We start from the raw sequence: 27,462 nt of genomic DNA on the forward strand, positions 1-27,462 counted from the left end.
AGACCTAGTGTAGCCGCCAACCCTGAACAGACCGGCTTCGCTCGGGGGTCATAACTACGAAACCGGAAGTGGTAGACTAACGCCACCTGGCCTATGTTACTCCCCGGTCCGAGCTACCCCTATACCCCAAATTTCAGACAAATACGGGGGGTTGGATGGCCGAATGGTTAGCGTGCGTGCTGTATCATAAGGTCTGCCATTGAGTCAACTGGCGTGGTTTCGATACCCTGGTTGTATGTGACAAGGAGTAGGGTCGCTCCAACCTCGTGGGTTTCCTCCCACTGCTAAAGACCCCTGCGCGCAAGCGAATTATAGAATAAAATTGAACCATGTGTTAGTCTCGAAATGACCTAGCCGAAGTTTGCCGAGTGCTGATGAATAGTCTAGTCTGTGTTAGGGGAGGTAACTACAATATAGATCAAACAAAAATTGGATGCAGACCATTACTTCATTATAGGTGCGAAACTCAAGCGAAAATGAAAAATTGGAGAGTCTTTGCCGATTCTTGATAAACATGACAACAATAACAGCCATTTTATAATTACCCGTCTTAATCAAAATGACTGGAGATGTTTATTGGAATAAAATCCCTCTACATACTATTGATTCCGGCAGCATTATCAATTTTTATTTCCGCATAACTTTTGTTAGGGTGGGGGGGGGGGGTTGGATTATTAAATAGAACAAAATGTTATTTATTTAAACATACATTATGCAAGAGCTACATCTGTCTATTGCAGGTCTTTCTTTAGGCCTGAAATGTTATCTAAATTATTAATTAGACATTAATTGACCTATCCAGACCATAATCAACTCTAGATGGCATCGTTAGCCAGCGATCTTTAGTGGATTATGAGCCGATTTTCTGCATAACTTTCCTTCACGATTAAATGATTAAATGGATAATCAAGACTATGCTGTTTATCGTACTGACTTTAGTAATGATGATCGAGGCTAGGCGGAAATTTCAATCGCTTAGTTCTTGGTTCATAGTGGATCAATTTTAATGAAATTTTCGGCAAATTGCCTTTACATTATCTAGTTTTTAATTATTATAGTGAGAACTGCCAACTCGTTATCTAATCTCCAATAATTTATCTTTAATAGAACCATTTTTAAGTCAACAAGATGCCATTTATTGGTTTTACCGAACTCAGATATTCGATATATGCAAACATTGATATTCGATATAGCCAAAAACTGATATTCGACATATCCAAACACTGATATTCGATATATCCAAACATTGATATTCGATACATCCAAACGCTGATATTCGACACATGGAAACAAAACTTGGAGAAGCTACTTATCTGGCCATATTCTGACATTAGAGTTTCTATAATTCAACATGTATATTTTCATTTTTCATTTAACAATAACTTACATTTCTGCACCAACTGGGTTAATGAAGGCGGGACTAATACATGGTTCAATTTTATTTCAATAATTCGCTTACGCGTATGGATCTTTAGCACTGGGAGGAAACTGGAGGACAGGCGACCCTACTCCTTGTCAAGTACAACCGGGGAATCGAAACCCCGCCAGTTTACAAAGAAGACTTGAAGACGAGGTAAAACAGAATTAAGTAATAAACTATTTATTCAAATTGAGTAGGGCTGTTTGTATAAATTGAGCAGCACAGCATGTATAAATTAAATGAAATGAAATGGAGTTTAACGTCCTACTGTTCTGCTCCTAACCTGGGCTAATGAAGACGGGCATACGCCATACAGTGTGCTCGGACAGCGGCACTACGGCCTACTCTTATATCGAATTCCAACTGCCAAGGGATCTTTTACGTGCACGCCAATGTGTACCCGGGACCTCGTTTTTTTTTTGTCCCATCCGAACGACTAGACAGCTGTCCTTGTCAGGCCCTCCATCCTGCATCACTGACAAGGGGAAACTGCGCCGGAAATTCTGAATGAACTTTCTCGGTTAATGCAGGGATCGAACACACGACCTCCAGACTAGCGAGCAAGCGTCTTACCCACGTGATCCCCAACGGAGACAAACAGCTAACCTAATGTTTAAGGTCTGTTTCCATAGTAATATCCCAGACAAAAGCAAATGACTAATCAAGGTGATGATAACATATCATCATGTAAAATATGGGCCTATATCTAGACTATATACACCTACTGACATTACATGATATAGGCTACTCAGTTGGGAAATATTGGTGTAAAGAAACCATCCAGGGCCCTGTTCCTCGAAATCATAACTAAAGATAAAATCCAAATTTTTGTAGATACTTCAGTTTTGATTGGCTAAGCAGTAAAATCAATCTAATATTATCCAATCAAATTACTAAAATTTGGATTTGATCTTAGTTAAAATTTTGTGAAACAGGCCCAAGGATAGTCTGTATAACAAAACAACACAAACATACAGTTAAACCAGAGTTGCCATGCAAGCTACAGTTATATTACCAAAACACAGTTTAACAAGCGGTTACCATGCAAGCTATACATAACTACATATAGTTATAGCAAGGACAATTGTTTTCAGCGGGAATATCCTATGGTGTTTTACATTGACCGAAATAAAAATCTGTAATGAAATGATTTCAATTATAAAGTTGCAAAACCAGGATAGGGCCATTTTGTTTAGTCCAAGTGACTGGATAAGATTATCTTGAAGATCATATCCTTGTCAAGTATCACAGTAGCATCCAATCAAATTCCCCAATAAAACTTCATCAAGGCCAGGCCATTTTTAGAGTAAAAACAGGGAAAATACCTTCGGAAACATGATAAAAAAATATATGTCAAAAGGTAACATGATCAAAATATATGTAAATGATTTAAAAATAATTTGTTATATGTTATTAACCTAATAGATATTCAAATGAAATGACATGGGGTTTAAAGATGGGTTCCCAGAAAATTATTTATCGGGTGGTTATTTCCAATAAAAGTATGGCAATTTTGGTATATATGGAAAGTAGAGATATCCAATCTTACTAGAAAAATACTGGATTCCCTGAAAACATTCATGGAGCGTATACAGGACAAAAATGTAAGGGTTCCCCTAATCAACAGCCCGACGATTAGGAACTTCTGCACGCGTGATGTCAAAGGTCACAAGCGAGCATTGAGCGCTTCATGTACAAGATGATAAACTTTATGAAGAGTTAGACGTACAATACTTTCTGAGATAAAAATGACGGAAAAAGACGCGGGTAGTGTACAATCCGAGAATTTAATTAGGATTCGATATTTGTAATAAATAGTAAGTGATTAAAGACAACATTGTCTTATGTATGCAATGAATTCTCCTCTGACTCCGAAGACCTGACGTAAACTTGACCTGGTTTGATCGAATTTTAATAGCAGGGCATTCCTTCACAATTATAATGTTTGAGAAGGATTTGAAGCATAATTATAAAAAATTAATTAGTTTGAATATGTTTTTGGTCCATTAAATCACCCAGTTTGTACGCGGGAACCCATCTTTAATGTCCTACTGTTCTACACCTACTGTGCTAATGAGCTAATGAGTCATACAGTGTACTATGAGAGAGAGAGAGAGAGAGAGAGAGAGAGAGAGAGAGAGAGATGGGGTTTAATGTCCACTCGACACAAACTAGGTCATTTTGGAACTAACATATGGTTTGATTTTATTTCTATAATTCGCTTGCACGTAGGGGTCTTTAGCAGTGGGAGGAAACCGGAGGACCCGGAGAAAACCCACGAGGTTGGACAGGCGACCCTACTCCTTGTCACGTACAACCGTGGGTACTATGAGAGAAACGTGGCTAGGACAGTGGCGCTACAGTACTCTTATTTCAAATTCCATCTGCCAACGGTTATTTTACAGGAGCTGTTTTTCGTCCCATCCGAACGATTAGATATTTGCTGTAGTTATATTGTGTTTTTCATATAAATATTATTTCATAAAAGGGGGGGTTGGATGGCTGAATGGTTAGCGTGCGCGCGCTATATCATAAAGTCTGTCATTGATTTCGAATCTCCGGTTGTACGTGACAAGGAGTAGGGTCGCCTGTCCAACCTCGTGGGTTTTCTCCGGGTCCTCCGGTTTCCTCCCACTGCTAAAGACCCCTACGCGCAAGCGAATTATTGAAATAAAATTGAACCATATGTTAGTCCCGAAATGACCTAGTTTGTGTCGAGTGGACGTTAAACCCAATTTCTCTCTCTCTCTTTATTTCATAACATAAAGGGATCTATGACACTTATCAAGTGCTTTCGTATTTAATTTTTGAAGGTATATTTATAAAGTCTGGTCTTTGTTTATCATTATATTTCCAACATTCCTTTATAAGGGCTTGAATGAGTGTCGGCCATGTTGGAGAAATCGGCAGCCGTTCGTCATTCTTCAATTTTTTCACCAACTCTGTCAAGTTATTATCTTTGATTAATTTGGGTTCGTCACCCCGGGAAAATATTTCCCATAACACCACTCCATAACTCCATACATCAGATCGACTGCTGATAATATAACGATCACCTAAAGACTCTGGAGCAGACCTGAAAGATATAAATTAAATTTAAACATCATTTTATAACTTAAAAGATGAAATATAACTACTTCTCAATACTACCCAATACTAACTAACTACCACCCAATACTAACTAACTACTACCCAACTACCACCCAATACTAACTAACTACTACCCAACTACCACCCAATACTAACTAACTACTACCCAATACCACCCAATACTAACCAACTACCACCCAATACTACCCAATACTAACTAACTACTACCCAATACTAACTAACTACCACCCAATACTACCCAATACTAACCACCAATACTACCCAATACTAACTAACTACTACCCAATACTATCCACTACAACCCAATACTAACCACCAAGACTACCCAATACTAACTAACTACTACCCAATACTAACCAACTACCAGCCAATACTACCCAATACCATCAATACTACCCAATCCCATCCAATACCATCAATATTACCCAATACCACCAATACACCCAATACCATCCACTACTACCCAATACCATCCAATACCACCCGATACCATCCAATACTAACCAATACAAGATTAGACAGGCAATCCTACTTATCACTTGACTTAATGATAGACCCTACAATTGACCAACTAAACCCACTCACCCATAAACGGTAAATAATGAAAATAATTGAATATTTACCAATGCATTGGCAAGGCTTTAAAAAGGGATATCATTTTGTAATAATCCTTTTCTGGTTGTAGAATTTTAGCTAAACCAAAATCAGTGATCTTAGCTTGAAGTTCATTGGTTACACAGACATTTCGTGCTGCTAAATCTCGATGTACAATCTTTTTACTTGCAAGATATGACATTCCCTGAAATAATCAGAATTATATTCATTAACACAATAAATACAATATATTAAAGATGGCTTCAAAAGTTCAAATCTTATATAAATTATTATGTCCCTCTTGGTTAGCCTTGTTCCCGATTAGACACGGTTCCTTGTCAGACACCCATGATAAGGGGGAAACCACACCGAACCTGGGACACACTGTTTAGTGAACTAGCGCCTTAAGCACTGAGCCACCGTGGCCCCCAAACTAAAGTGAAAGGTTGATAGATTAGAAGTACCTGTGCTATTTCCAAACATATTCTTACGGAGATGTTATTAAATGAAGCTTGTGGGAGATTCACATTTTTCTTCAACCAATCTTTTAAACTTCCACGTTCCACGAACTCCATCACAAGAATCAACGAAGCTGTAAAACAATCAAAATGTAAGGTTTTGTTAAAATAGGTTGCCAGGTAACGAAACTAACTTATCCAAGTTGTTCTTTAAGTTTTGTCAAGTAAATAAAAAGCTAAAATCCTTATATGATCAAGGGCAATAACTCTATAAGTAGTTAAGGGGTCCATATGGACCCCAGTTATAATTCAAAGTTTTTACGTACAGATATATATGAATTAAAAGGCAGTGGTTTAGTTTTTATTTGCATTCATATTTGACAACTGAAAAAAACTGAATTATTATACAAAAACATTTTAGTGACATGGAAAAGATTTAATAATTCTCACAAAATTGCTACTTTGTGTACTATGTGATAAAGAGGTTAAATGGCAATTCACGCTTGATACAAAAACCATTCAATATTTGGAATTCATCATTTAATTCTTGGTATTTGTAACATGCAGATGTTAAAAGAGAGAATACTCTGGCATACACAATATGGCATCAGACAGCAAACACAATAGCAAAATACCTAATGTGAGTTGTATTTTAGGTGTCCGATTAGACCCCTTGTTCCCAGCAAGCGTTGGGCCTGATTTGCATATAACAGAACTCTGCATGTAGGAAGCAGATGAATACCGAACGCTACGTGTAAAATTGTATCAGAGACAAAGTCACTAAATTTCAGAAAGCAGTGCCCAGTAGTTATTACAAAACACAATAAAATGTGCATGGGGTCCACGGAGACTCCACATGCATCGACAAGGGTTAACAATACATCACAATATTCAAAAATTTAAAGTTAATTTTTCAGCTAAAGCATCAGGCGCGGATCCAGGATTTTTTGCAGTGGGGGGTCTAGGTTGGATAATTGCTCTAGGTTGGATAGGCGCTAAACGTTGTAAGAGGGGGGGGTATGGCGGCCCTCCCCCAGAAAAATTTGGTAAATTAGATTCAATTTGGTGCATTCTGACGTATTTCCGGAAGGTAAATTCCAAAATTACAGGTCTAAAAATCGCCAATAAAATCGCATAAAATGTCCTTAAAATGTTGATGGGGAATGCGCCCTTCACAGGGGAGAAACAAAATATCTTCAGATACCATATTATGGTTGTTCTTAACAAGCTTTATTAGAAGTATCAATTTACTATTAGAGTAACCAGTCCAATTAAGTATAGGAAAGTTGGTCAGGGTTTTCCAGAGCACAAACTTTCACAGACGAAAAGTCTATACACTTGGTTTACTGTTTTTACTTTCAGCGCATAAAAATAAATAATATAGCTTGCTATTGTTGCACAGGCTTAATCATAAATGTAGAGGTTTACAGGGAATTTTCACACAAAATTAAACAGATTTATCTTCCAAAAATTATGTGGGACCTTCACTTTAACTGTGCAATGCAGAGAAAAGTCGGCGTGGCTTTTTTCTGATGAACTGCCCAACGATATTCTCGACATTTAGCTGGAGCTTTCTGTTAACGTTGATGAGCACCAGGGCACTCAGGCGTTCTTATCAACGCTGCCAATAAAATTAAAAAGCAAACACAACAATATTCAACGTCAACAGGCGAACAGCGTTAATAAAACTCTTTAAATTTCAATAAACTTATATTTTCATACAGTACGGTATTAAAAAATTGCCGTCGTCAATAGGCGATTTGCCGTGGGGTCAATTGGTCCTGATGGCAATTTATGCTGTCAACGTTTTTGGCTAATTGCCAGAGCTGTATGTGACTATTTGTTTTTTCCCACAATGGAATGAAAGTCATGACTCAACTCAGTGTATACAAACTCGCAATTTTGGGGTCAGATTCAGGCTTTTAGATTTAAGTTTCTCGGACCCTTCAAATTTTCAAGCCTGAGCAGGGGGGGGGGGTTCAGACCCCCTGGATCCCCCCTCTTCCAAACTGTTTCTGTTTTATCAATGTGTATTTGTATATGTGTATTTAAAGTAGCTGTGCAGCCCCTTGTTGTTTTCCCTGGGTCGTCCGGTTTCCACCCACTGCTAAAGACCCCCTGTGCAAAAGCAAATTATTACAATAAAATTGAACGACATGTTAGTCCCGAAATGACCTAGTTTGTGTGAGTTGACAGTGGTTAATATCTCTCTCTCTCTGTCTCTCTCTCTCTCTTTCTCTCTCCTGACCTTGTGAATCACCCCCTCCCCCCACCACACCCCACCCCACCCAACACCGGCCCTATCCTACATAGAAAAACGACAACTTACGTTTATAACAATGGCCAACAACCTGAACGATATTTGGATGTCGTAATGTTGTTGCCAGATCGACTTCCTCTTTAAACATAGTTCTATGGTTTTGGATTTCTTTAGGTGATTGGGATGAATGTGTTCTCATCTCTTTATACGCCACATCAACAACTGTGCCATCTGGTTTAGTATATTTCGCCTGCCATACGTATCCATAATGTCCCTAAATAAAATAGTTCAAAATAAATTAAATGGGTTTGAATGTCCTCAAGTGAAATCTAAAATTTGTGAGAGAAGTTTTGCACATCGTGCCCCAACGTTATGGAATAAATCATCAATACAGAGAGAGAGAGAAATGGGGTTTAACGTCTACTCGACACAAACTAGGTCATTTCGGGACTAACATATCGTTTAATTTTATTTCAATAATTCGCTTGCACGTAGGGGTCTTTAACAGTGGGAGGAAACCGGAGGACCCAGAGAAAAACCCACGAGGTTGGACAGGCGATCCTACTACTTGTCACGTATAACCGGGGATTCGAAACTACGCCAGTTGACTCAATGACAGGCCTTGTGATACAGTGCTCACGTGCTAACCATTCGGCCATCCAACCCCCCCTCTCATCAATATAGACAATAAAGAAATCTGTGAAGACTGAACTTTTTATATCTGTTTACCATTAATGTTAATAACTATTTTGTTTAGTTAGCAGGACGCTGGCTCGTTAGTCTGGAGGTCTCCGGTTTACTCCAGGTATTGGCCAAGCCAGTGGTCCTAATTTCCTGTAACAAAGGGGTTGACAAAGACATCTTACCCAGGCAGCTCCATGTGATCCTTAATGTCACCAATTCAAATTATCATGGGATGTCCAATAAAAACTACTTGATGCAGTCCCTCTATCAGGCAACACAGACAGGGGTGGAAGCACGCTAGAAAATCCTGACAAAATGTCTCAACACTGATGGAAAAAGACAGAGAACTGGGGTTTAACATCCCCGCGACACAAAATCCTCATTTCGGGATTAACACATGTTTCAATAATTCGCTTGCACTTAGGGTTCTTTAGCAGTGGGAGGAAACCTGAGGACGTGGAGAAAACCCACGAGGTTGGACAGGCGACCCTAGTCCTTGTCACGTACAACCGGGGAACCACGCCAGTTGACTCAATGACAGACCTTATGATACAGCGTGCATGTGATAATCATTCGGCCATCGAACCCCCCCACATTGATGGAAATCAGGACCTCCTGTTTAGTGAGCAAGCACCTGGATCACTGAGTCACCATGGGTCTCCGAATATACAAAGTGTTAAACTTACTTCTCCTAGTTTTTTAATTAATTTTATATTATTCTTATCAATCAGCGCCGTTTTGCCGCCATCTTGCCATGTTGGATTATTGTCTGGTTTTAAAGGTTTTGGTAGCAATTTTTTAAAGTCAACATCTAATTCCTGCTCTAAATCCTTTTCTTCCATATCATCAAATTTTAAACTAACTGAAATTTACAAACATATTTTTTTCAAAACCAACCCAGATAAAACCTTGGATCCATGGTAGCTCAGGTGGTTTTGGGTTTGCTCTCGCTATTGACCGAAAAAAAAAACTCCTCATGTGCAGGACGGAGGACCTGACAAGGACGGTGTTTAGTCGCTTGGATTGGACGAAAAAACTGAGGTCCTGTGAACATATGTGACAACTGGAATTTGTAACAAGAGTAGGCCCTATTGCCATTAAAATAAACACAACAGTTCTATGGATAACAATTACTATATTTCTATTAAAGCTACGTTTCAACAATGATTCTCTTGTCACACAGACGTTCGTTCGTTCGTTCTTTCTTGGTGTTTAACGTCTGCTTCCACATAAGTGATATCGCAGACAAGACATAGGAGAGCCGAAGCTGATTCCTGTTTTTTAGAATATGATTTTGCAATCTTTCCATTTGGCCTTAGGCCATGGATTTGGTTTAGTGGGAAGTTCTTCCCTTTATTTAATACAAAACATATCGTTTGGTAGATGATCTCGTCTGCTTCTGGATTGGTAGATGTCATCGTTTGGGGTTAGTGTTTAGGTGCCAGGCCCGTCTTATCGTGGCCTCCCCTTACTCCACTATCCCACTCTCTGGGTTTGGTATCCGTTTTATTTGCGGAATAATGTTTAGGTGCCAAGTTCGTCTGAGCGTAACTCCCCCTTACTCCACTAGGTGCCAGGCCCGTCTTATCGTGACCATCCCTTACTCCACTATCCCACTCTGTAGGTTTGGTGTCTGTTTTTGGTGGAATAGTGTTTAGATGCCGAGTCCGTCTGATCGTGACTCCCCCTTACTCCACTATCCTGTCAGTTTGGTATAAATCCCCTATGTAGTTTAGTGTTTAGATGCCGGGCCCGTCTAACCGTGACCCCCTCTTACTTCACTATTTTACTTAGTCCAACTGTGTCCATTAGGGCGTGGATTTGTTCGAAGATTTGCAGTTTCAGATCTGGTCTCGGGAAGAGTAGGTCTTGAGTCCGAGTTGTCATTTTGGATTGAAATCAGACTGCTCAGAGAGTCGCTTGGAATGACAAACTTACTAGTCTTTTGATGGGAAATCCATGATATAGCGTCACGAATGGCCACAAGCTCTGCAGTGTACACCGAACAGTTATTGGGCAGTTTCTTGTGTGCTGCATATTAAATTTAACAATAACTTGATTTGTGATACATTGAACTAAATTGCTTGAAATAAGTAATACTCCGTGTGGGGAACATGGTACTATGTATATGAGAGTAACGTCTATGTTAATTTCCTGGTTTTGGTCTATTTGTGATTAATTCATCATAAACTCTGGGGATATGTTTCACTGAATGTTTGGATTGTACATAGTATATATATTTCATTCCTTCTGTCTGTATCAGTATTTTGATTGATAACGACAAGAGAATCATTGTTGAAACGTAGCTTTAAAAGAAATGAAGTAATTGTTATCCATAGAACTGTTGTGTTTATTTTAATGTGTTCAATTACTAAATGCTATTCAAACAGTATATCAGACACCTATTGCCATTGTCCGGGCAAGATTTGAATGCCCATCTTTAATTCCTGAGTAGCTACATCGCTGCAGAAAGAAGAACCTTAAACATCATTTCATTTGAAAAACTAAAGATGTTACCTCATTCAGGTCATACAAGGATGTCACCAGTTAGCGTACGAATGGAAAATTTTGAAGACCTTTAATCGGATAAAGCTTGATGGAACATACATTTAATAAGAGGGGGAAATGGGATTCACTTGAGAGAGAGAGAGAGAGAGAGAGAGAGAGAGGGGGGAGGGAGAAATGGGGTTTAACGTCCACTCGACACAAAGTAGGTCATTTCGGGACTAACATATGGTTTTAATTATATTTCAATAATTTGCTTGCGCGTAGGGGTCTTTAGCAGTGGGAGGAAACCGGAGGGCCTGGAGAAACCCCACGAGGTTGGACAGGCGACCCTACTCCTTGTCACGTACAACCGGGGATTCGATTCACTTGACAGAAACCAGGTCATTTCGACACCAACCAACCTAGGTTATTTCAATAATTTGCTAAGCGTCACAGTCTTTAGAAGTCGAAGGAAACCGGAGGACCCGGAGAAAACCTTCGACCATAAGCATGTACATTAGACCTCTAGTCCATTGACATGCATGTAAAGATCCCTTGGCAGTTGGAATACGATGTAAGAGTAGGCCATAGTATCGCTCTTCACGTGTCCAGCCAAAATTTCCATCATGTATACCAATCTTCGTTAGCCCTGTCAGAGCAGAATAATAGTACATTAAAGCACATTTTATTTCATAGCACACTGTATGGTGTATGCCTATAATCGTTAGCCCAGTCAGAGTAGAACAATAGTACATTAAAACCCAATTTATTCATTAACATACATACTTATATGAAGCTGTTTTGAAATTTCACTGATGTTTGGTCGATCTTGTGGGACAACGTTCCACATTTTAATCATCAGTTCCCAGATCATATCACAAGCCTCGTTTACATTAGACGTGTAGCTAGTGGTAATTTTTATAAAGTCTGGTCGGTCTAACTTAGGTCCTCGGAGAAAAAGAGCTTTTAACTAGAAAAAAAATAAAAAATTATGTTGAAAAGTCAATCTTTAATTTAAGGTAGCTAAATCTCTGATTAAGTCCCAACTAAGGCATATTCCTGAAGCAATGGCCCGAGAAATCCGTCTCTGGCCATTGCTGGATTGACTTCTGATACTTGAGGTTTTGACGGAGTTTGTCTATTATTCCCGTTCATTCAAAGCTATTCCAAGTACAGCAACATGACAGCCCTTCGTTTAAATCTGGGGGTCTTCCCTAAAACTTTGGACAGTGATTTAAGGTATTAAAAACGTGGAAAGTATTGTTCGTCTCCAAACAGTATTGTTTACATTGTATCCATTTTGATAGCCTCGTTTGTCACGCAATTAGTCTTTCTGCAATATTCTGCTATGCACTGGTTAATTGGGCGTAATAAAATCATGAGTCATGACGTAACATTAGGTAAACATATTTGGTTCAATTTAGAGCACTGTTTAAAGCGTAATAATATTGTAACGCAGTTAGCTATTGGGTGTTAATTGAACTATTGACCAGTCATAATTTAGAACAGAAATTTGCTTCCATTACAGCAGTGTTAAGTGGGATTAGCTTTAATCAAACGAAACACTGCGAGGAGTATGCCAATAAGGCCACCATTCAGGATGATGTTCTAAAATAAATAGATGACATTTAAATCTGAGCAAACAAAGGGGGAACTGACTGGCCTTCTCCTTTAAATCTGAGCAAAAAAAAGAAAAGAAAAAAATTTTTTTTTTGAAAACTTCCAGGTTTGGAAATTGAATAGTATAGAAACACAAAATCTGGGCAATTTCTAATTTTTAGATAAACACCTGACTGTTTCGAATTTCCTAGAATAAAAGTTTTCAGGTGTAGAATTTTTTGCCACTGCTAAGACAGTATAGTTCCCAGGTAATATCTATTCACAGTGAGTCGCCCCAGGAAATTTAGAGGACTGTTATACACATTCGATGCCACTTTTCAACCAATCAGAATCCAAGAAATGTCCATTTTGGGCTAAAATATTACATAACAAATGAGAGAAAAAGAGCAATGGGGTTTAAAGTCCACTCGACACAAACTAGGTCATTTTGGGACTAACATATATGGTGCAATTCTATTTCAAAAATACGCTTGCACGTAGGGGTCTTTAGCAGCGGGAGGAAAACCAGAGGACCCGGAGAAAACCCACGAGGTTGAACAGGAGACCCTACTCCTTGTGACGTACAACCAGGAAATTAAAACCACGCCAACTGACTCAATGACAGATCTTATGATACAGGTGCATGCACTAACCATTCAGCCATTCACCCACACGCCCCATTTCTCTCTCCAAATAAAATATGAACAATGTGTCCTCACCTGATCAATATTATGAATACCGAGAACAGTGAGTGGATTTTCACCAAATGATGCCGCTTCCCATATTAACGTTGATAAACTGTAAACCTCCGACTCAATCGTAGCTTTCTTTAAATCATCAAACAATTCAACAGCAATCCATGGAATTCTTGAAGAAAAACAAACAGAAAAATAGTTTTAAATTAGCTATCTAGAGAGAGAGAGAGAGAGAGAGAGAGAGAGAGAGAGAGAGAGAGATGGGGTTTTACCTCCACTCAACATGAACTACTTGGCATCGTATTCTACGCAAAATTTTACTCTAGAAAAGTTGGGTCTGGTTTTGTGTCCATTTGACGGACAACCCTCCGCACTGAACCCCCGGTCTACAAGGTTTCCATGAAATGTTAACGGATCGATCTCTATTTTTCGTGCCATCGGAACGACTAATCAGATTTTTCTTGTCAGCCTCACATGCGTTACCTCTAACAAGTGTGATTCAGGCTCGATGACAGATCCTATGAGTTAAAGTAAACATGTTAGATTATTAAGCCACATAACCCAATGTCCCAGATCAAGCATATTCCTTGCAATGTTTCGTTTAATTATACCTAATCCCACTTAACACTGCTGTATAGGAAGCAAATTTCTGTTCCAAATTATGACTGGTCAATAGTTCGATTAACAACCAATAGCTAACTGTGTAACAATATCATTATGCTTTAAACAGAGCTCCAAATTGGACCAAATATGTTTACATAACGTTACGTCGTGACTCATGATTTTATTGTGCCCAATTAACCTGTCCATAGCAGAATATTGCAGAAAAAGTAATTGCGTGACAAACGATGCTATCAAAACGAATACAATGTAAACAATACTGTTTGGAGACGAACAATACTGTCACCGGTACCGTTCTTAATACCTTTAATCACTGTCCAAAGTTTTAGGGAAGACCCCAGATTAAACGAAGAGCTGTCATGTTGCTGTACTTGGGATAGATTTGATTGAATGGGAAGAATAGACACACTCCCTCAAAAGCTCAAGTATCAGAAGCCAATCCAGCAATGGCCAGAGAGGAATTTCTCGGGCCATTGCTTCAGGAATATGCAGATCAAAAAGAGCGTATACTTATGATTACCTTTTGAAGTTGATCGTTTCTTGTAGACCTTGTTTATTATAAAATCCTATTAAACCTGGATCACCTATTCTAACTTTAATACATGTGCTAGTTATTCCATGAACTAGAATATTCTCACATTTCAAATTCCCATGTATCATTTTCTTTTCATTCTAAAAAAACCCCACATGTAATAAGAGTAAATACACAAAAAAACAGGACTTAAATCAAACAACCTTCAGTGTTTCCATGTTGGATCAATTTGTAGAATATGAATGGATTGATTAATGGGCTATTAATAGCACATCATCTGTGTCGGGTCTTTTCTGTACTGACTGGGCAATGTACATTGAAGGACATTTTGCCTAGGCAGTGGCTTTCTGTTTATTATTCATTGAATACCAACCGTCAAGGGTTCTTTTGAGTGCACAGCAATGGTAACACAGAATCTCAGTCTTTAATTCCATCAGATGTCTGACAAGGGAGAGGGGTTTTTACATAGGCTAAGTCTGTTCCCCAATCCCATTCAGACATCCAGAATAAAAATATAGTTTTAAGAAAAAAGACAGCCGTCTAGTTATTTGGATGGGATGAAAAACCGAGGTCCTATGTACACATTGGAGTTGGAATTTGATACAAGAGTAGGCCGTAGCGCTGCTGTCTGGGAAAAATTTCTCTCATAGCACATTGTATGGCGTATGCCCGTCTTCATTAGCCCAGTATAGGAGCAGAACAGTAGGATGTCATGGCTCTATGACTCTTAAAATATTGTGCGTAGGGGTCTTTAGCAGTGGGAGGAAACTGGAGGACCCGGAGAAAGCCCATGAGAAAATGGATTCCTTGTCACGTACAACCGGGGATTCGAAACCACACCACTTGACTCATGACAAATTCAGAAGAAAAAAAGAACAAACAAAAAACCCCAAATATACAAAACTGTAATCTAATTTTTATAAAAAAAAGTACACCTACCAAATACTGCATTCCAGACACTATCTTTAAAACTGCCTGTACAATCTGACACAGATTTATGTGCTCTTGGAATCCATTTTCTTTTATTCTGACAAGAAATTGGCAAAGATCCCCATAGTAAGGATATTCCACAATCAATCGTAAGGGTAGATTAATCGTGGAGCCGTAAAAACGAACGAACGCTACATGGTCAAATTCTGCAAGTTGACTGGCCAAAAATTGTAAGTCCTGCAAGAAAAGTCATAAAATAGCTGATAAAATTCATTATTTTCAGTGAATCGTTTTCTAAGATATACAGTATTGTCAGATGGTTTCAGACTGTAAATATTGACTCCCATGTTTCCGGTATTGTTAGATGTTTTCAGGCTGTTGAGCGGGGAAGGGGGGGGATATTCATCTTTAATCGTACTGAAACATGTATATTCCTGGACAGTCTAAAAGCATCTCACAATACCACAGTGATGTGAATAGCTCTCCATAATTAACGACAGTCTGAAACCATTTCAAATTGTCAGAGTCTAGTTGTTGGGGCCTGGGGCCACCACAACTATTGACTCGAGCTACCCATCCCTATACACTAAATTAGCTGCCAACTCTGAACAGACAGATATACAGATGAAAGACAGTCACAAATATTAGTATAGAATACATTATGCAAGAGGTAAATCTGCCTATTGCAGGTCTTTCTTTTAGCCTTAAATGTTATATAAATTATTAATTTGACATTTATTAACTTATCCAGGCCATAATCAACTCTCTAGATCATTGGGTTGTCGTGATTTTTAACGGATTGAAAAATAATCGATATTGAATAATTTAACTTAAAAATGGACAATCAAGAGGTTGGTCGAGAAAGTCCTCATGATTTTCCGGCATGGTTTCCCCTTGTCAGTATTGCTGAATGGAGGGCATGGTTTCACCTTGTCAGTATTGCAGAATGAAGGGCATGGTTTCCCCATGTCAGTGTTGCTGAATGGAGTGCATGGTTTCCCCTTGTCAGTATTGCAGAATGGAGTGCATGGTTTCCCCTTGTCAGTATTGCTGAATGGAGGGCATGGTTTCCCCTTGTCAGTATTGCAGAATGGTTTCTCCTTGTCAGTATTGCAGGATGGAGGGCATGGTTTCCCCTTGTCAGTATTGCTGAATGGAGGGCATGGTTTCCCCTTGTCAGTATTGCTGAATGGAGGGCATGGTTTCCCCTTGTCAGTATTGCTGAATGGAGGGCATGGTTTCAACTTGTCAGTATTGCAGGATGGAGGGCATGGCAAGGAACAGTATGTGGTTGTTCGGATGAGTTTCTGCATACAGTAGGAATTTGAAGCAAGAGTAATTATATATTTTAAAAAAAACCAATCAACTTACATCAGTACTTGGTTTAATCTTACTAATAATTTGAGGTTTTAGTTGAATCATGATTAATTTTTCTGCTTTCTGGGAACGTAACTCTACCTCACTAAATATGCTGTACATAGTTTCTCCTGAAACACAATAATCAAGAGGATATTTACTGGTCTGACTTCTAAATAAATTGAAACCTACTTGAAACCAGGTTCATCCTGGCAAGCAGGGCTCACGCTGTCAGTCGCCAAAGTCGCAATTTGAGATAAAAAAAAATGAAAATGGCGATTAGAATTTGATGTTGACGATAATATTGGTGATAACATTTTGGAGTACTGGTGAATATTTTTGAGAACTGGCGGCTCAAAAAATCTTAGAATTCTAATCGTATTTATCCTAGATTAACCATTACCTTGAGTGTCAATCATGTGGCGACATCGTATAAATTAATCAACTGGCTGATAATCCGGATTGTGTCAATGAGTAATACTAATCAGTTGTCTTGAATTAATGATTAGTTGATTGATTATTGCCAATGATCCATATAAAGCCTATCTCAGATCATTATTTACTACTAATAATTAGGAGGCCAAGGTCAATAATATAACTACGATGTAGAAAGTTTCAAGGTCATATTCTTAACTTACTGTAGAGTATTGGTTCTCTCACAAAATCCTTCTCGCGAATTAACTGTGGTCCAGTGGCTGTTTTTTCCCGAACTTCATCATGGTAGTAATCAATCTCGTTGGTGAACAGTCGTTTTATCCAGACGCAACTGTCCTTCTCTATAACATGAACTAGAAAATAAAAATAAAAACAAGATATCATAGAAAAAATACACGTAACTGTGGAACGATATCATCACATGTAACTGTAGCTATGGGACCATACCATCACATGTAACTGTAGCTATGGGACCATACCATCACATGTAAATGTAACTGTGGGACCATATCATCACATGTAACTGTAGCTGTGGGACCATATCATCACATGTAACTGTGGCTGTGGGGCCATGTCATCACATGTAACTGTAGCTGTGGGACCATACCATCACATGTAACTGTGGGAACATATCATCACATGTAACTGTGGAACCATATCATCACATGTAACTGTAGCTATGGGACCATATCATCACATGTAACTGTAGCTATGGGACCATATCATCACATGTAACTGTGGCTGTGGGACCATATCATCACATGTAACTGTAGCTGTGGGACCATATCATCACATGTAACTGTGGGAACATATCATTACATGTAACTGTAGCTGTGGGACCATACCATCACATGTAAATGTAACTGTGGGACCATACCATCACATGTAAATGTAACTGTGGGACCATATCATCACATGTAACTGTAGCTATGGGACCATATCATCACATGTAACTGTAGCTATGGGACCATATCATCACATGTAACTGTAGAACCATATCATCACATGTAACTGTAGCTGTGGAACCATATCATCACATGTAACTGTAGCTATGGGACCATATCATCACATGTAACTGTAGCTATGGGACCATATCATCACATGTAACTGTAGCTGTGGGACCATATCATCACATGTAACTGTGTTAACATATCATTACATGTAACTGTAGCTGTGGGACCATACCATCACATGTAAATGTAACTGTGGGACCATACCATCACATGTAAATGTAACTGTGTGACCATATCATCACATGTAACTGTAGCTATGGGACCATATCATCACATGTAACTGTAGCTATGGGACCATATCATCACATGTAACTGTAGAACCATATCATCACATGTAACTGTAGCTATGGGACCATATCATCACATGTAACTGTAGCTATGGGATCATATCATCACATGTAACTGTAGCTATGGGACCATATCATCACATGTAACTGTAGGTATGGGACCATATCATCACATGTAACTGTGGCTGTGGGACCATATCATCACATGTAACTGTAGCTGTGGGACCATATCATCACATGTAACTGTAGCTGTGGCTGTGGGGCCATGTCATCACATGTAACTGTAGCTGTGGCTGTGGGGCCATGTCATCACATGTAACTGTAGCTGTGAGACCATACCATCACATGTAACTGTGGGAACATATCATCACATGTAATTGTGGGAACATATCATCACATGTAACTGTAGCTATGGGACCATATCATCACATGTAACTGTAGCTATGGGACCATATCATCACATGTAACTGTGGCTGTGGGACCATATCATCACATGTAACTGTAGCTGTGGGACCATATCATCACATGTAACTGTGGGAACATATCATCACATGTAACTGTAGCTGTGGGACCATACCATCACATGTAAATGTAACTGTTGGACCATACCATCACATGTAAATTTAACTGTGGGACCATATCATCACATGTAACTGTAGCTGTGGGACCATATCATCACATGTAACTGTAGGTATGGGACCATATCATCACATGTAACTGTAGCTGTGGGGCCATGTCATCACATGTAACTGTAGGTATGGGACCATATCATCACATGTAACTGTAGCTGTGGGGCCATGTCATCACATGTAACTGTAGCTGTGGGACTATATCATCACATGTAACTGTGGAACTATATCATCACACGTAACTGCAGCTGTGAGACCATATCATCACATGTAAATGTAGCTGTGGGACCATATCATCACATGTAACCGTGGGACCATATCATCACATATAACTGTAGCTGTGGGACCATACCATCACATGTAAATGTAGCTGTTTGACCATATCATCACATGTAACTGTGGGAACATATCACCACATGTAACTGCCGCTGTTGGACTATATCATCACATTTAACTGTAACTGTGGAACTATATCATCAAATGTAACTGCAGCTGTGAGACCATATCATCACATGTAACTGTGGCTGTGGGACCATATCATCACATGTAGCTGTGGGACCATATCATCACATGTAACTGTGGGACCATATCATCACATATAACTGTAGCTGTGGGACCATACCATCACATGTAAATGTAGCTGTTTGACCATATCATCACATGTAACTGTGGGAACATATCATCACATGTAACTGCCGCTGTGGGACTATATCATCACATTTAACTGTAACTGTGGAACTATATCATCACACGTAACTGCAGCTGTGAGACCATATCATCACATGTAACTGTGGCTGTGGGACCATATCAGTTTTGAATGAAATGAAATGGGGTTTAATGTCCTACTGTTCTGCTCCAACTGTTCAATTTTGGACTGCAGTATAACCATAGGGATATGGATGCAGAGAAACTGTGGGCAACAAAGATTATAATAAAAATATGTTTTGGTTCGGAAATAGAGAGGACTCATGAGGCACCAAACACCATTTATTTTGTAGAGGAAACCTTATTAATATTATTACACATTCTACCACATAAATATACTCACATGTGCTTTATAAACATGTGCTTGATAAATATACTCACATGTGCTTTATAAATACATGTATATTATAGATCAAGACAATATTATATTTACATAATAAAAACAGATAACAGCATAAAAAAAAATATAAATAAAAATTAGATAAAATTACATGTAATTAGAAATTAAACATACATTATGCAAGAGCTAAATTTGCCTAATGCCGGTTTTTCTTTAGGCCTGAAATGTTTTCTAAATTATTAATTGGATATTAATTAACTTAATCAGGAGATAATCAACACTCGATGGCATCGGATTTCTCCAATATTAAATAGATTAGAACAGTTCAGCCATTTTCGATTTAAGCTAAAAATTGGAGGAGCTATACTTAGCTTCGAACAACCAGTACGGTGGTTGAAATTATTGCACACATCTTGTCAAACCTTAAAAGGCTAATATCTTCGCTCGCAATAGAGTAATTTGAATGAAATTTTCAATTTTCTAATTTTACATTATCTATTGTCGAACTATCATACCAAGAATGGGTAGCTCTTTATCTAAATCTTACTTTATGTATCTTTAAAATAGCTCTGAATAATCTAGTAAACAGATCACTGGAAAAAATCCTTTTTAAATAAATGTCTTTAGTTTTAAAGGACAATATTGGTGCCAGTCATTATCACATATGTGATAGAAATGGTTAAACACGTTCCAAATATCATTTTTTCATAGAGATCATTGCTACGATAGATGAGTAATCAATGTTTCAACAATAGGAAGTGACGAACGCAAAAGGAAAACATGAGTTATCCCTCTATAAAACTGGCTGAAGTGACGGTTGATAACAGATACATGGGCGAATTTCTGCTCACTAATAATTACGGAACTAACATGTGGTTTAATTTTATTTCAATAATTCGCTTGTGTGTAGGGGTCTTTAGCAGTGGGAGGAAACCAGAGGACCCAGAGAAAACCCACAAGGTTGGACAGGAGACCCTACTCTTGTCACGTACAACCAGGGATTCGAAACCACACCAGTTGACTCAATGGCAGACTTATGATACAGAACGCACGTGCTAACTGTTTGGCCATCCACCCCTCACCCCACCCCACCCCACCCATGCAACATCAAACATCATATTATGTTTTGTTAATTAGAGGCACCATGGAACAGCCAACATCAAATGTTTTGTAAGCTAGAGGCACCATGGAACAGTCAACATCATATGTTTTGTAAAATAGAGGCACCATGGAACAGTCAACATCATATGTTTTGTAAAATAGAGGCACCATGGAACAGTCAACATCAAATGTTTTGTGATTATGCGCTTAGAAACACTTCACGTGTAATGAAGCGCTATATAAATCGAACAATAATATAGAGGCACCATGGAACAGCCAACATCAAATGTTTTGTAAATAGAGGCACCATGGAACAGCCAACATCAAATGTTTTGTTAGATAGAGGCACCGCGGAACAGCCAGCATCATATGTTTTGTGATGTAGAGGGACCACGAAACAGCCAACATCAAATGTTTTGTAATATAGAGGCACCATGGAACAGTCAACATCATATGTTTTGTAAAATAGACACACCATGGAACAGCCAACATCAAATGTTTTGTAAGTTAGAGGCACCATGGAACAGTCAACATCAAATGTTTTGTGATATAGAGGCACCGTGGAACAGTCAACATCAAATGTTTTGTGATATAGAGGCACCGTGGAACAGCCAACATCATATGTTTTGTGATATAGAGGGACCACAAAACGGCCAACATCAAATGTTTTGTGAGATAGAGGCACCACGAAACAGTCAACATCATATGTTTTGACAAATAGAGGCACCATGGAACAGTCAACATCAAATGTTTTGTAAGATAGAGGCACCGTGGAACAGCCAACATCATATGTTTTGTGATATAGAGGGACCACGAAACGACCAACATCAAATGATTTGTGAGATAGAGGCACCGTGGAACAGCCAACATCATATGTTTTGTTCGACCCGCCTGTAACCATGTAACTATAGTGACACTTACCATCTGAGGGCTTTAGTTGTCTATTGAACCTCTCTTTACAGAAATTCAAAAATTCTAATTCAGAGTTAAAAATCTTTTCTCCATCTTTGGTGGGTAGTTTGTAAAGATAACCAGTATCATTATCATTGACACGCGTAAATCTCCAGGAGGTCACCTCCTTGCTAGGGTTACACACCATCAGTTCGTACATGTCGAATTCTTGTGTTGATTGTCTGATTAGAAAAAGTCGTTCCACTTGGATTTTGTTTGAGATACATTCCTCTACAGTTGACTTGAGAAGGTTAGCAGCATCATTCGTTCTTTAAAAGAGAGAAAAAATAAAGAGATTATTTATGCATGTAGGGGGGTTGGATGGCTGAATGGTTAGCTTGTGCACGCTGTATCATAAATCTGTCATTGAGTCGACTGAAATAAAATTAAACCATATGTTAGTCCCGAAATGACCTAGTTTGTGTCGAGTGGACGTTAAATCCCATTTCTCTCTCTCTCTATTTATGCATGTAGATATAATACTGCTGAAACACTAGAACAATTCATGAAGGACTGTAATTCACTAGAGCAGGTAGGCAGTGGAGAGAAAGAAATAGGGGACAGGGTTTAACATTCACTCGACACAAACTACATCTATATCATTATGGGACTATAACATATGGTTCAATTTAGATTAAATAGTTGGCTTGTGTGGAGGGTTCTTTAGCAGTGAGGTGAAACTGGAGGACCTGGGGAAAACCAAAGAGGTTCTCTCATACATGTAGCACACTATGGCGTATGTCCGTCTTCATTAACCCAGTAGGAGCAGACAAGTAGGATGTTAAACACCATTTTATTTCATTTACTCACTCATTTATGATCTCAGAAATGACAGATTTATGCAGACAACCATGTTTGAAACCACATCCACATACATGGACATTTTGCCAGGAGAGCAATTCAATTCCAACTTGTCAAAAGTTCTTTTACATGTACACCAAGGTGTACACAGGACCTCCGTTTTGTTGTTCCTTCTGAGTGAGTAAACATTGTGCCTTGCCAGCCGTGCCATGTATACATATATCAACAAAGAAGTTGTAATGTAGAAAAATAAAAACTTACAACATGGGTCCGAATGAATGTAGATCTTTAGGTAACGTTAAATCTATAAAACTGTCTTCCGTGAGATTATCATGATAATCAACCGATAGTTTACACAGACCGTCTAACATAGATATAAACGATATACCCTCTCTCCCATCAAATATAAAGATCTGCAAAATAAAGAGACCAGTCATTTCGGGACTAACACATGATAGAAAGGGTTGAAATGTAAAGATCTGGTTTAATGAACACACAACACAAACTAGTTCATGTTGGGACTAACATATGGTTTAATTTTATAGTGGTCTTTAGCAGTGGGAGGAAAACAGAGAAAACCCATGAGGTTGGACAGGTGACCTTACTCATGTACAAGAGCAGGGAATCAAAACCATGCCATTTGACTCAATGAAAGACCTTATGATACAATATGCACATGTTATCCATTGAGTTATCCAGCCCCCCTATGGCGCCAAGAAAAGAAGCTGGAAGTCTGTAAAGTAAGGAATTACAATAATCTAATCTAGATGTTATTAGTGAGTTAACTAGCTCTGAATATTATTATATCAGCTCTGATAAAACGCACTCTGAAATATCAGCTATGATAAAACACACTCTGAATATTATTACATCAGCTCTGATAAAACAGAAAAAGAGAAATGAGGATTAACATCTAGTGTCATCCTCACCACACAAACTATTTCATTTCGGGACTAACATACGGTTCAATTTGGGTGTAGGGGTCTGTAGTAGGTGGAAGGAATCCAGACGTCAAGAAAACCAACAACGTTGGACAGGCGACAAAACTCCTTGACATGTACTAGTGTGGGCAAGAAACCATGCCACTTGACTCAATGATAGACCTTCTGATCTAAAGTGCCTACTTTAGACAATTCGACAACCCACCCTCCTGGATCTGTAACAAGTATAAACAATATTATACAGCACATGTGAGCTCAACTTCATAACGTTCATGTGAGCTCAACTCCATAACTTTCTTGTGAGCTCAACTTCATAACTTTTATGCAAAATGCGGATATCGGCTGATCTACACATATACTTCTACAGGTGTACATGTATTCAAATGAAAATAGAAGGCTAAATATTATTATTTCAGCTGTAATAAAACACACTCTGAATATTATTATTTCAGCTGTAATAAAACACTCTGAATATCATTATTTCAGCTGTAATAAAACACACTCTGAATATTATTATTTCAGCTGTAATAATGATATTCAAAGTGTTTTATTACAGCTGAAATAATAATATTCAGAGTGTGTTTTATTACAGCTGAAATATTTATATTCAGAGTGTTTTATTACACACTCTGAATATTAGTAGGATGTAAAATGAAAGTAGAGAAGAGTATTTATTTGGTTACTTACTCTTGGCTTACTGTTTTTCAATATGAGAGTTATCCTCATTCTATCATCTCTAGTAAAACTAATAACATCTACTGTATCCAGTTTGATTCCTGTATATTCACAAGAATTATCCTACAATATAAACAAATAAACACTAATAAAACTTGTCTACTATAGTCAGATGCGTGTGTTCATGTGGGGTCTATACAGGAGAGATCAAGGATAGAGCCTATACATTTAAAAGAGCAAATTTCCTTCAGAAATGGCCTCGGATGCATGGATATTGAATTCAAAGTTTTCAGGGGGGGGGGGGGCGGAAACTCCCTCCAGGCTCCGTGGTCAGTCATACAGGTCATATTTCTGCACGCACCCCTGATAGCCTCCTTTAACCAGGCTAAATGTAGAAGGGATGTGGTGACGTGTCATTGTTCGTAATCTTGGAACACTTAGATTGTTCTTACCTGCAAATTTTCAACACTTTCAGCTAAACGAATAACCTGTGGAATTGTGTGTGTGGGTTAAACGACAAGGCGGATAGAAAATGATAAAGGGTTAGGGTTAGGGCTAATGAATCATGAGTGGAAATATGTCAAAATTTTCTTACAACATCTTTGCGGATGGGCAGGAGTGTGGATGGGACGATATATATATGTGTGGTAATATGTTGCGATGATCTCTAAGGCTATTCAACTTTGATCTTGTCAGTATGATTCATAAATAGATTATATGGTACAAACATATACAAAATAATACATTAAATCATAATATCATAAAATCATGAAATCATGAAATCATAAAATTATAAAATTATAAAATTGCAAAATTATAAAATCATAAAATTATATGCTTTATATCAAACATATTCATGAATCATAACTGATTTTGGGGTCCCAAAATAAGAGGCCCCAAAATCAGTTATGATTCATGAATATGTTTGATATAATTTTATAATTGCTGCACCCAGTCAGCCCTGCATTTAACGCAGCCCTGGCCACTCACCTTTGATCTAATCTGTAACCAGGAATTCATGAGATCTAAAGAGAAAACAACAGTTTGACCATCATCCAGACAAACAGCCTCGTATTTTTCTGTACAATACGACACAACTTCTTTATATATCGACCGAACATACGTGTGTTGAATTTGTTCAGCATTTTTAAATTCTAACGTATTTTGATTGATATACGTTCTCAAATTAAAGTAAAGTTTGGCATATCTCCATGGAAACACAAATGTCCTTCGCAAGCTCTTCGGCAATCTGTGATACAGCGATAAAAATTTGAAATTTCGCAGAGCTTCCCGAGCAGTGGGTAAACTGGTTTGATTTGTGGATCCGGACGATTTCTTGTTTTTCATTTCGTTATAATCGTGACTAGTACTCGGTATAAGTAAATCCATGGCAACGTAACCGAGTATAAGATCCTGTTGGATGTCAACATCATACATCTGTTTAATACGGTTGTTGATGAAGTCATCCCGACACTGTATAAAAAGATATTTAGCCGCCATACTATCAAAGACCGACAGCAACCTTAAACTCATCTCTTCTTTCAGACGGAATCGAAAACGGAAATAAAACAAGTTATCTCCCTTAGATATAAATTGGGGCGAACCCAGCCAAAGTTTGTGTTCGACGTCGATCAATCCGAAAATGGGAAAAGTCGCCGGAAAAAAGCCGTCATCTTTTTCCCCTGTTTTCATGAGCTCTCTTAGATGATCTGTGACCTTGCGACAAACTGTAGCTATGTTAAATGGTCTAATTTCCGATTTGAAGAGAATGCACGGAGGAAATGTTCCGTAAAATTTGACAGTTAATTGATCAGACGAAGATAAGGTGACATCTCCATTTTGTTCTTGATGTTCTACTGGGTTTGAGTCTTCAGGGACTCCAGGAACCGGAACCTCCTCAGGTACTTCAGCTACTGGAACCTCTTCAGAAGCCAATAATGTTGCAGGTAAACTTGTACCACCAACGGAGGTTCCAGCACTGTTGCCAACTCCTAATAAGGCTGTTGCACTTTCAGATGTCATTCTTGACTGAAATACAAAATTATACCGAAATCATGAATCACAAAACAATATTAGCATGTATGAAAAATGAAATAAAATGGGGTTTAATGAGAGAGATTTTGTCTGGATATGGAAATGAAATGAAATGAAATGAAATGGGGTTTAACGTCCTACTGTTTTGCTCCGAACTGGGCTAATGAAGACGGGCATAGGCCACACGGTGTGCTATGCGGGGAAATTTTTCCCGGACAGCGGCACAACGTCCGGCCTACTCTTATATTTATATCGAATTCCAACTGTCAAGGGATCTTTTATGTGCACGCCAATGTGTACACAGGGCCTCCGTTTTTTGTACCATTTGTGTCAACTTGTAGGTCCAAAATATTAGCGATAGTTGATTTCAAAGTTCTAATTCAGTAATTGCAGAAGAATACTATATACTACTACAAGTCATCCAGTAGCCTATTTCGTTAATTCATTAGATATAGTAGACTACACTTGTTTCAATACTTACAATATCTATCTCTCGGTTGTATGTCTTTTCTGTGGGTTTCACTTATGGATGGGTGACTATTTGGTTTTTGTTTGGTGCGGTTCTCCTTCACTTATTAATAGAGATAGGCGGCATCCATAATCACTTAATTAACTTTGTCTTTGACTTCAGATGAATAATAAATCGGTAATTTCACACAGGAATGTTGACACTGCTGAAGAAATGGTCAGTGGCGTATAAAAATATAGATTTTTCCTGGAATCATTTCTCCGAAGATTGTATTTTATATTGATCCGGTTGAATTCTCAGAAAATCTTTCTATTTCGCCGTATTTAGTATTTTT

The 27,462-nt window shown here is 38.4% G+C and overlaps 1 protein-coding gene across 1 annotated transcript; it reads right to left on the bottom strand.

The window, feature by feature from the left end:
* Positions 1 to 1,584: 1,584 nt before the first annotated feature.
* On the bottom strand, positions 1,585 to 27,462 carry LOC126818809 (tyrosine-protein kinase JAK2). The gene is made up of 16 exons (XM_050546395.2): positions 27,141 to 27,462; positions 25,616 to 26,653; positions 24,638 to 24,748; positions 23,271 to 23,422; positions 22,179 to 22,477; positions 17,386 to 17,535; positions 16,763 to 16,878; positions 15,401 to 15,628; positions 14,450 to 14,601; positions 13,333 to 13,480; positions 11,801 to 11,984; positions 9,214 to 9,389; positions 7,913 to 8,117; positions 5,590 to 5,717; positions 5,155 to 5,330; positions 1,585 to 4,496 (listed from the first exon to the last, which is right to left on the bottom strand). The coding sequence occupies exons 2-16, from the start codon at positions 26,645 to 26,647 to the stop codon at positions 4,205 to 4,207; spliced, it is 3,549 nt and encodes a 1,182-aa protein (XP_050402352.1). The 5' UTR covers positions 26,648 to 26,653; positions 27,141 to 27,462; the 3' UTR covers positions 1,585 to 4,204.

The sequence above is a fragment of the Patella vulgata genome, chromosome 4 (genome assembly GCF_932274485.2).
Source record: "Patella vulgata chromosome 4, xgPatVulg1.2, whole genome shotgun sequence".
Taxonomy (NCBI): domain Eukaryota; kingdom Metazoa; phylum Mollusca; class Gastropoda; family Patellidae; genus Patella; species Patella vulgata.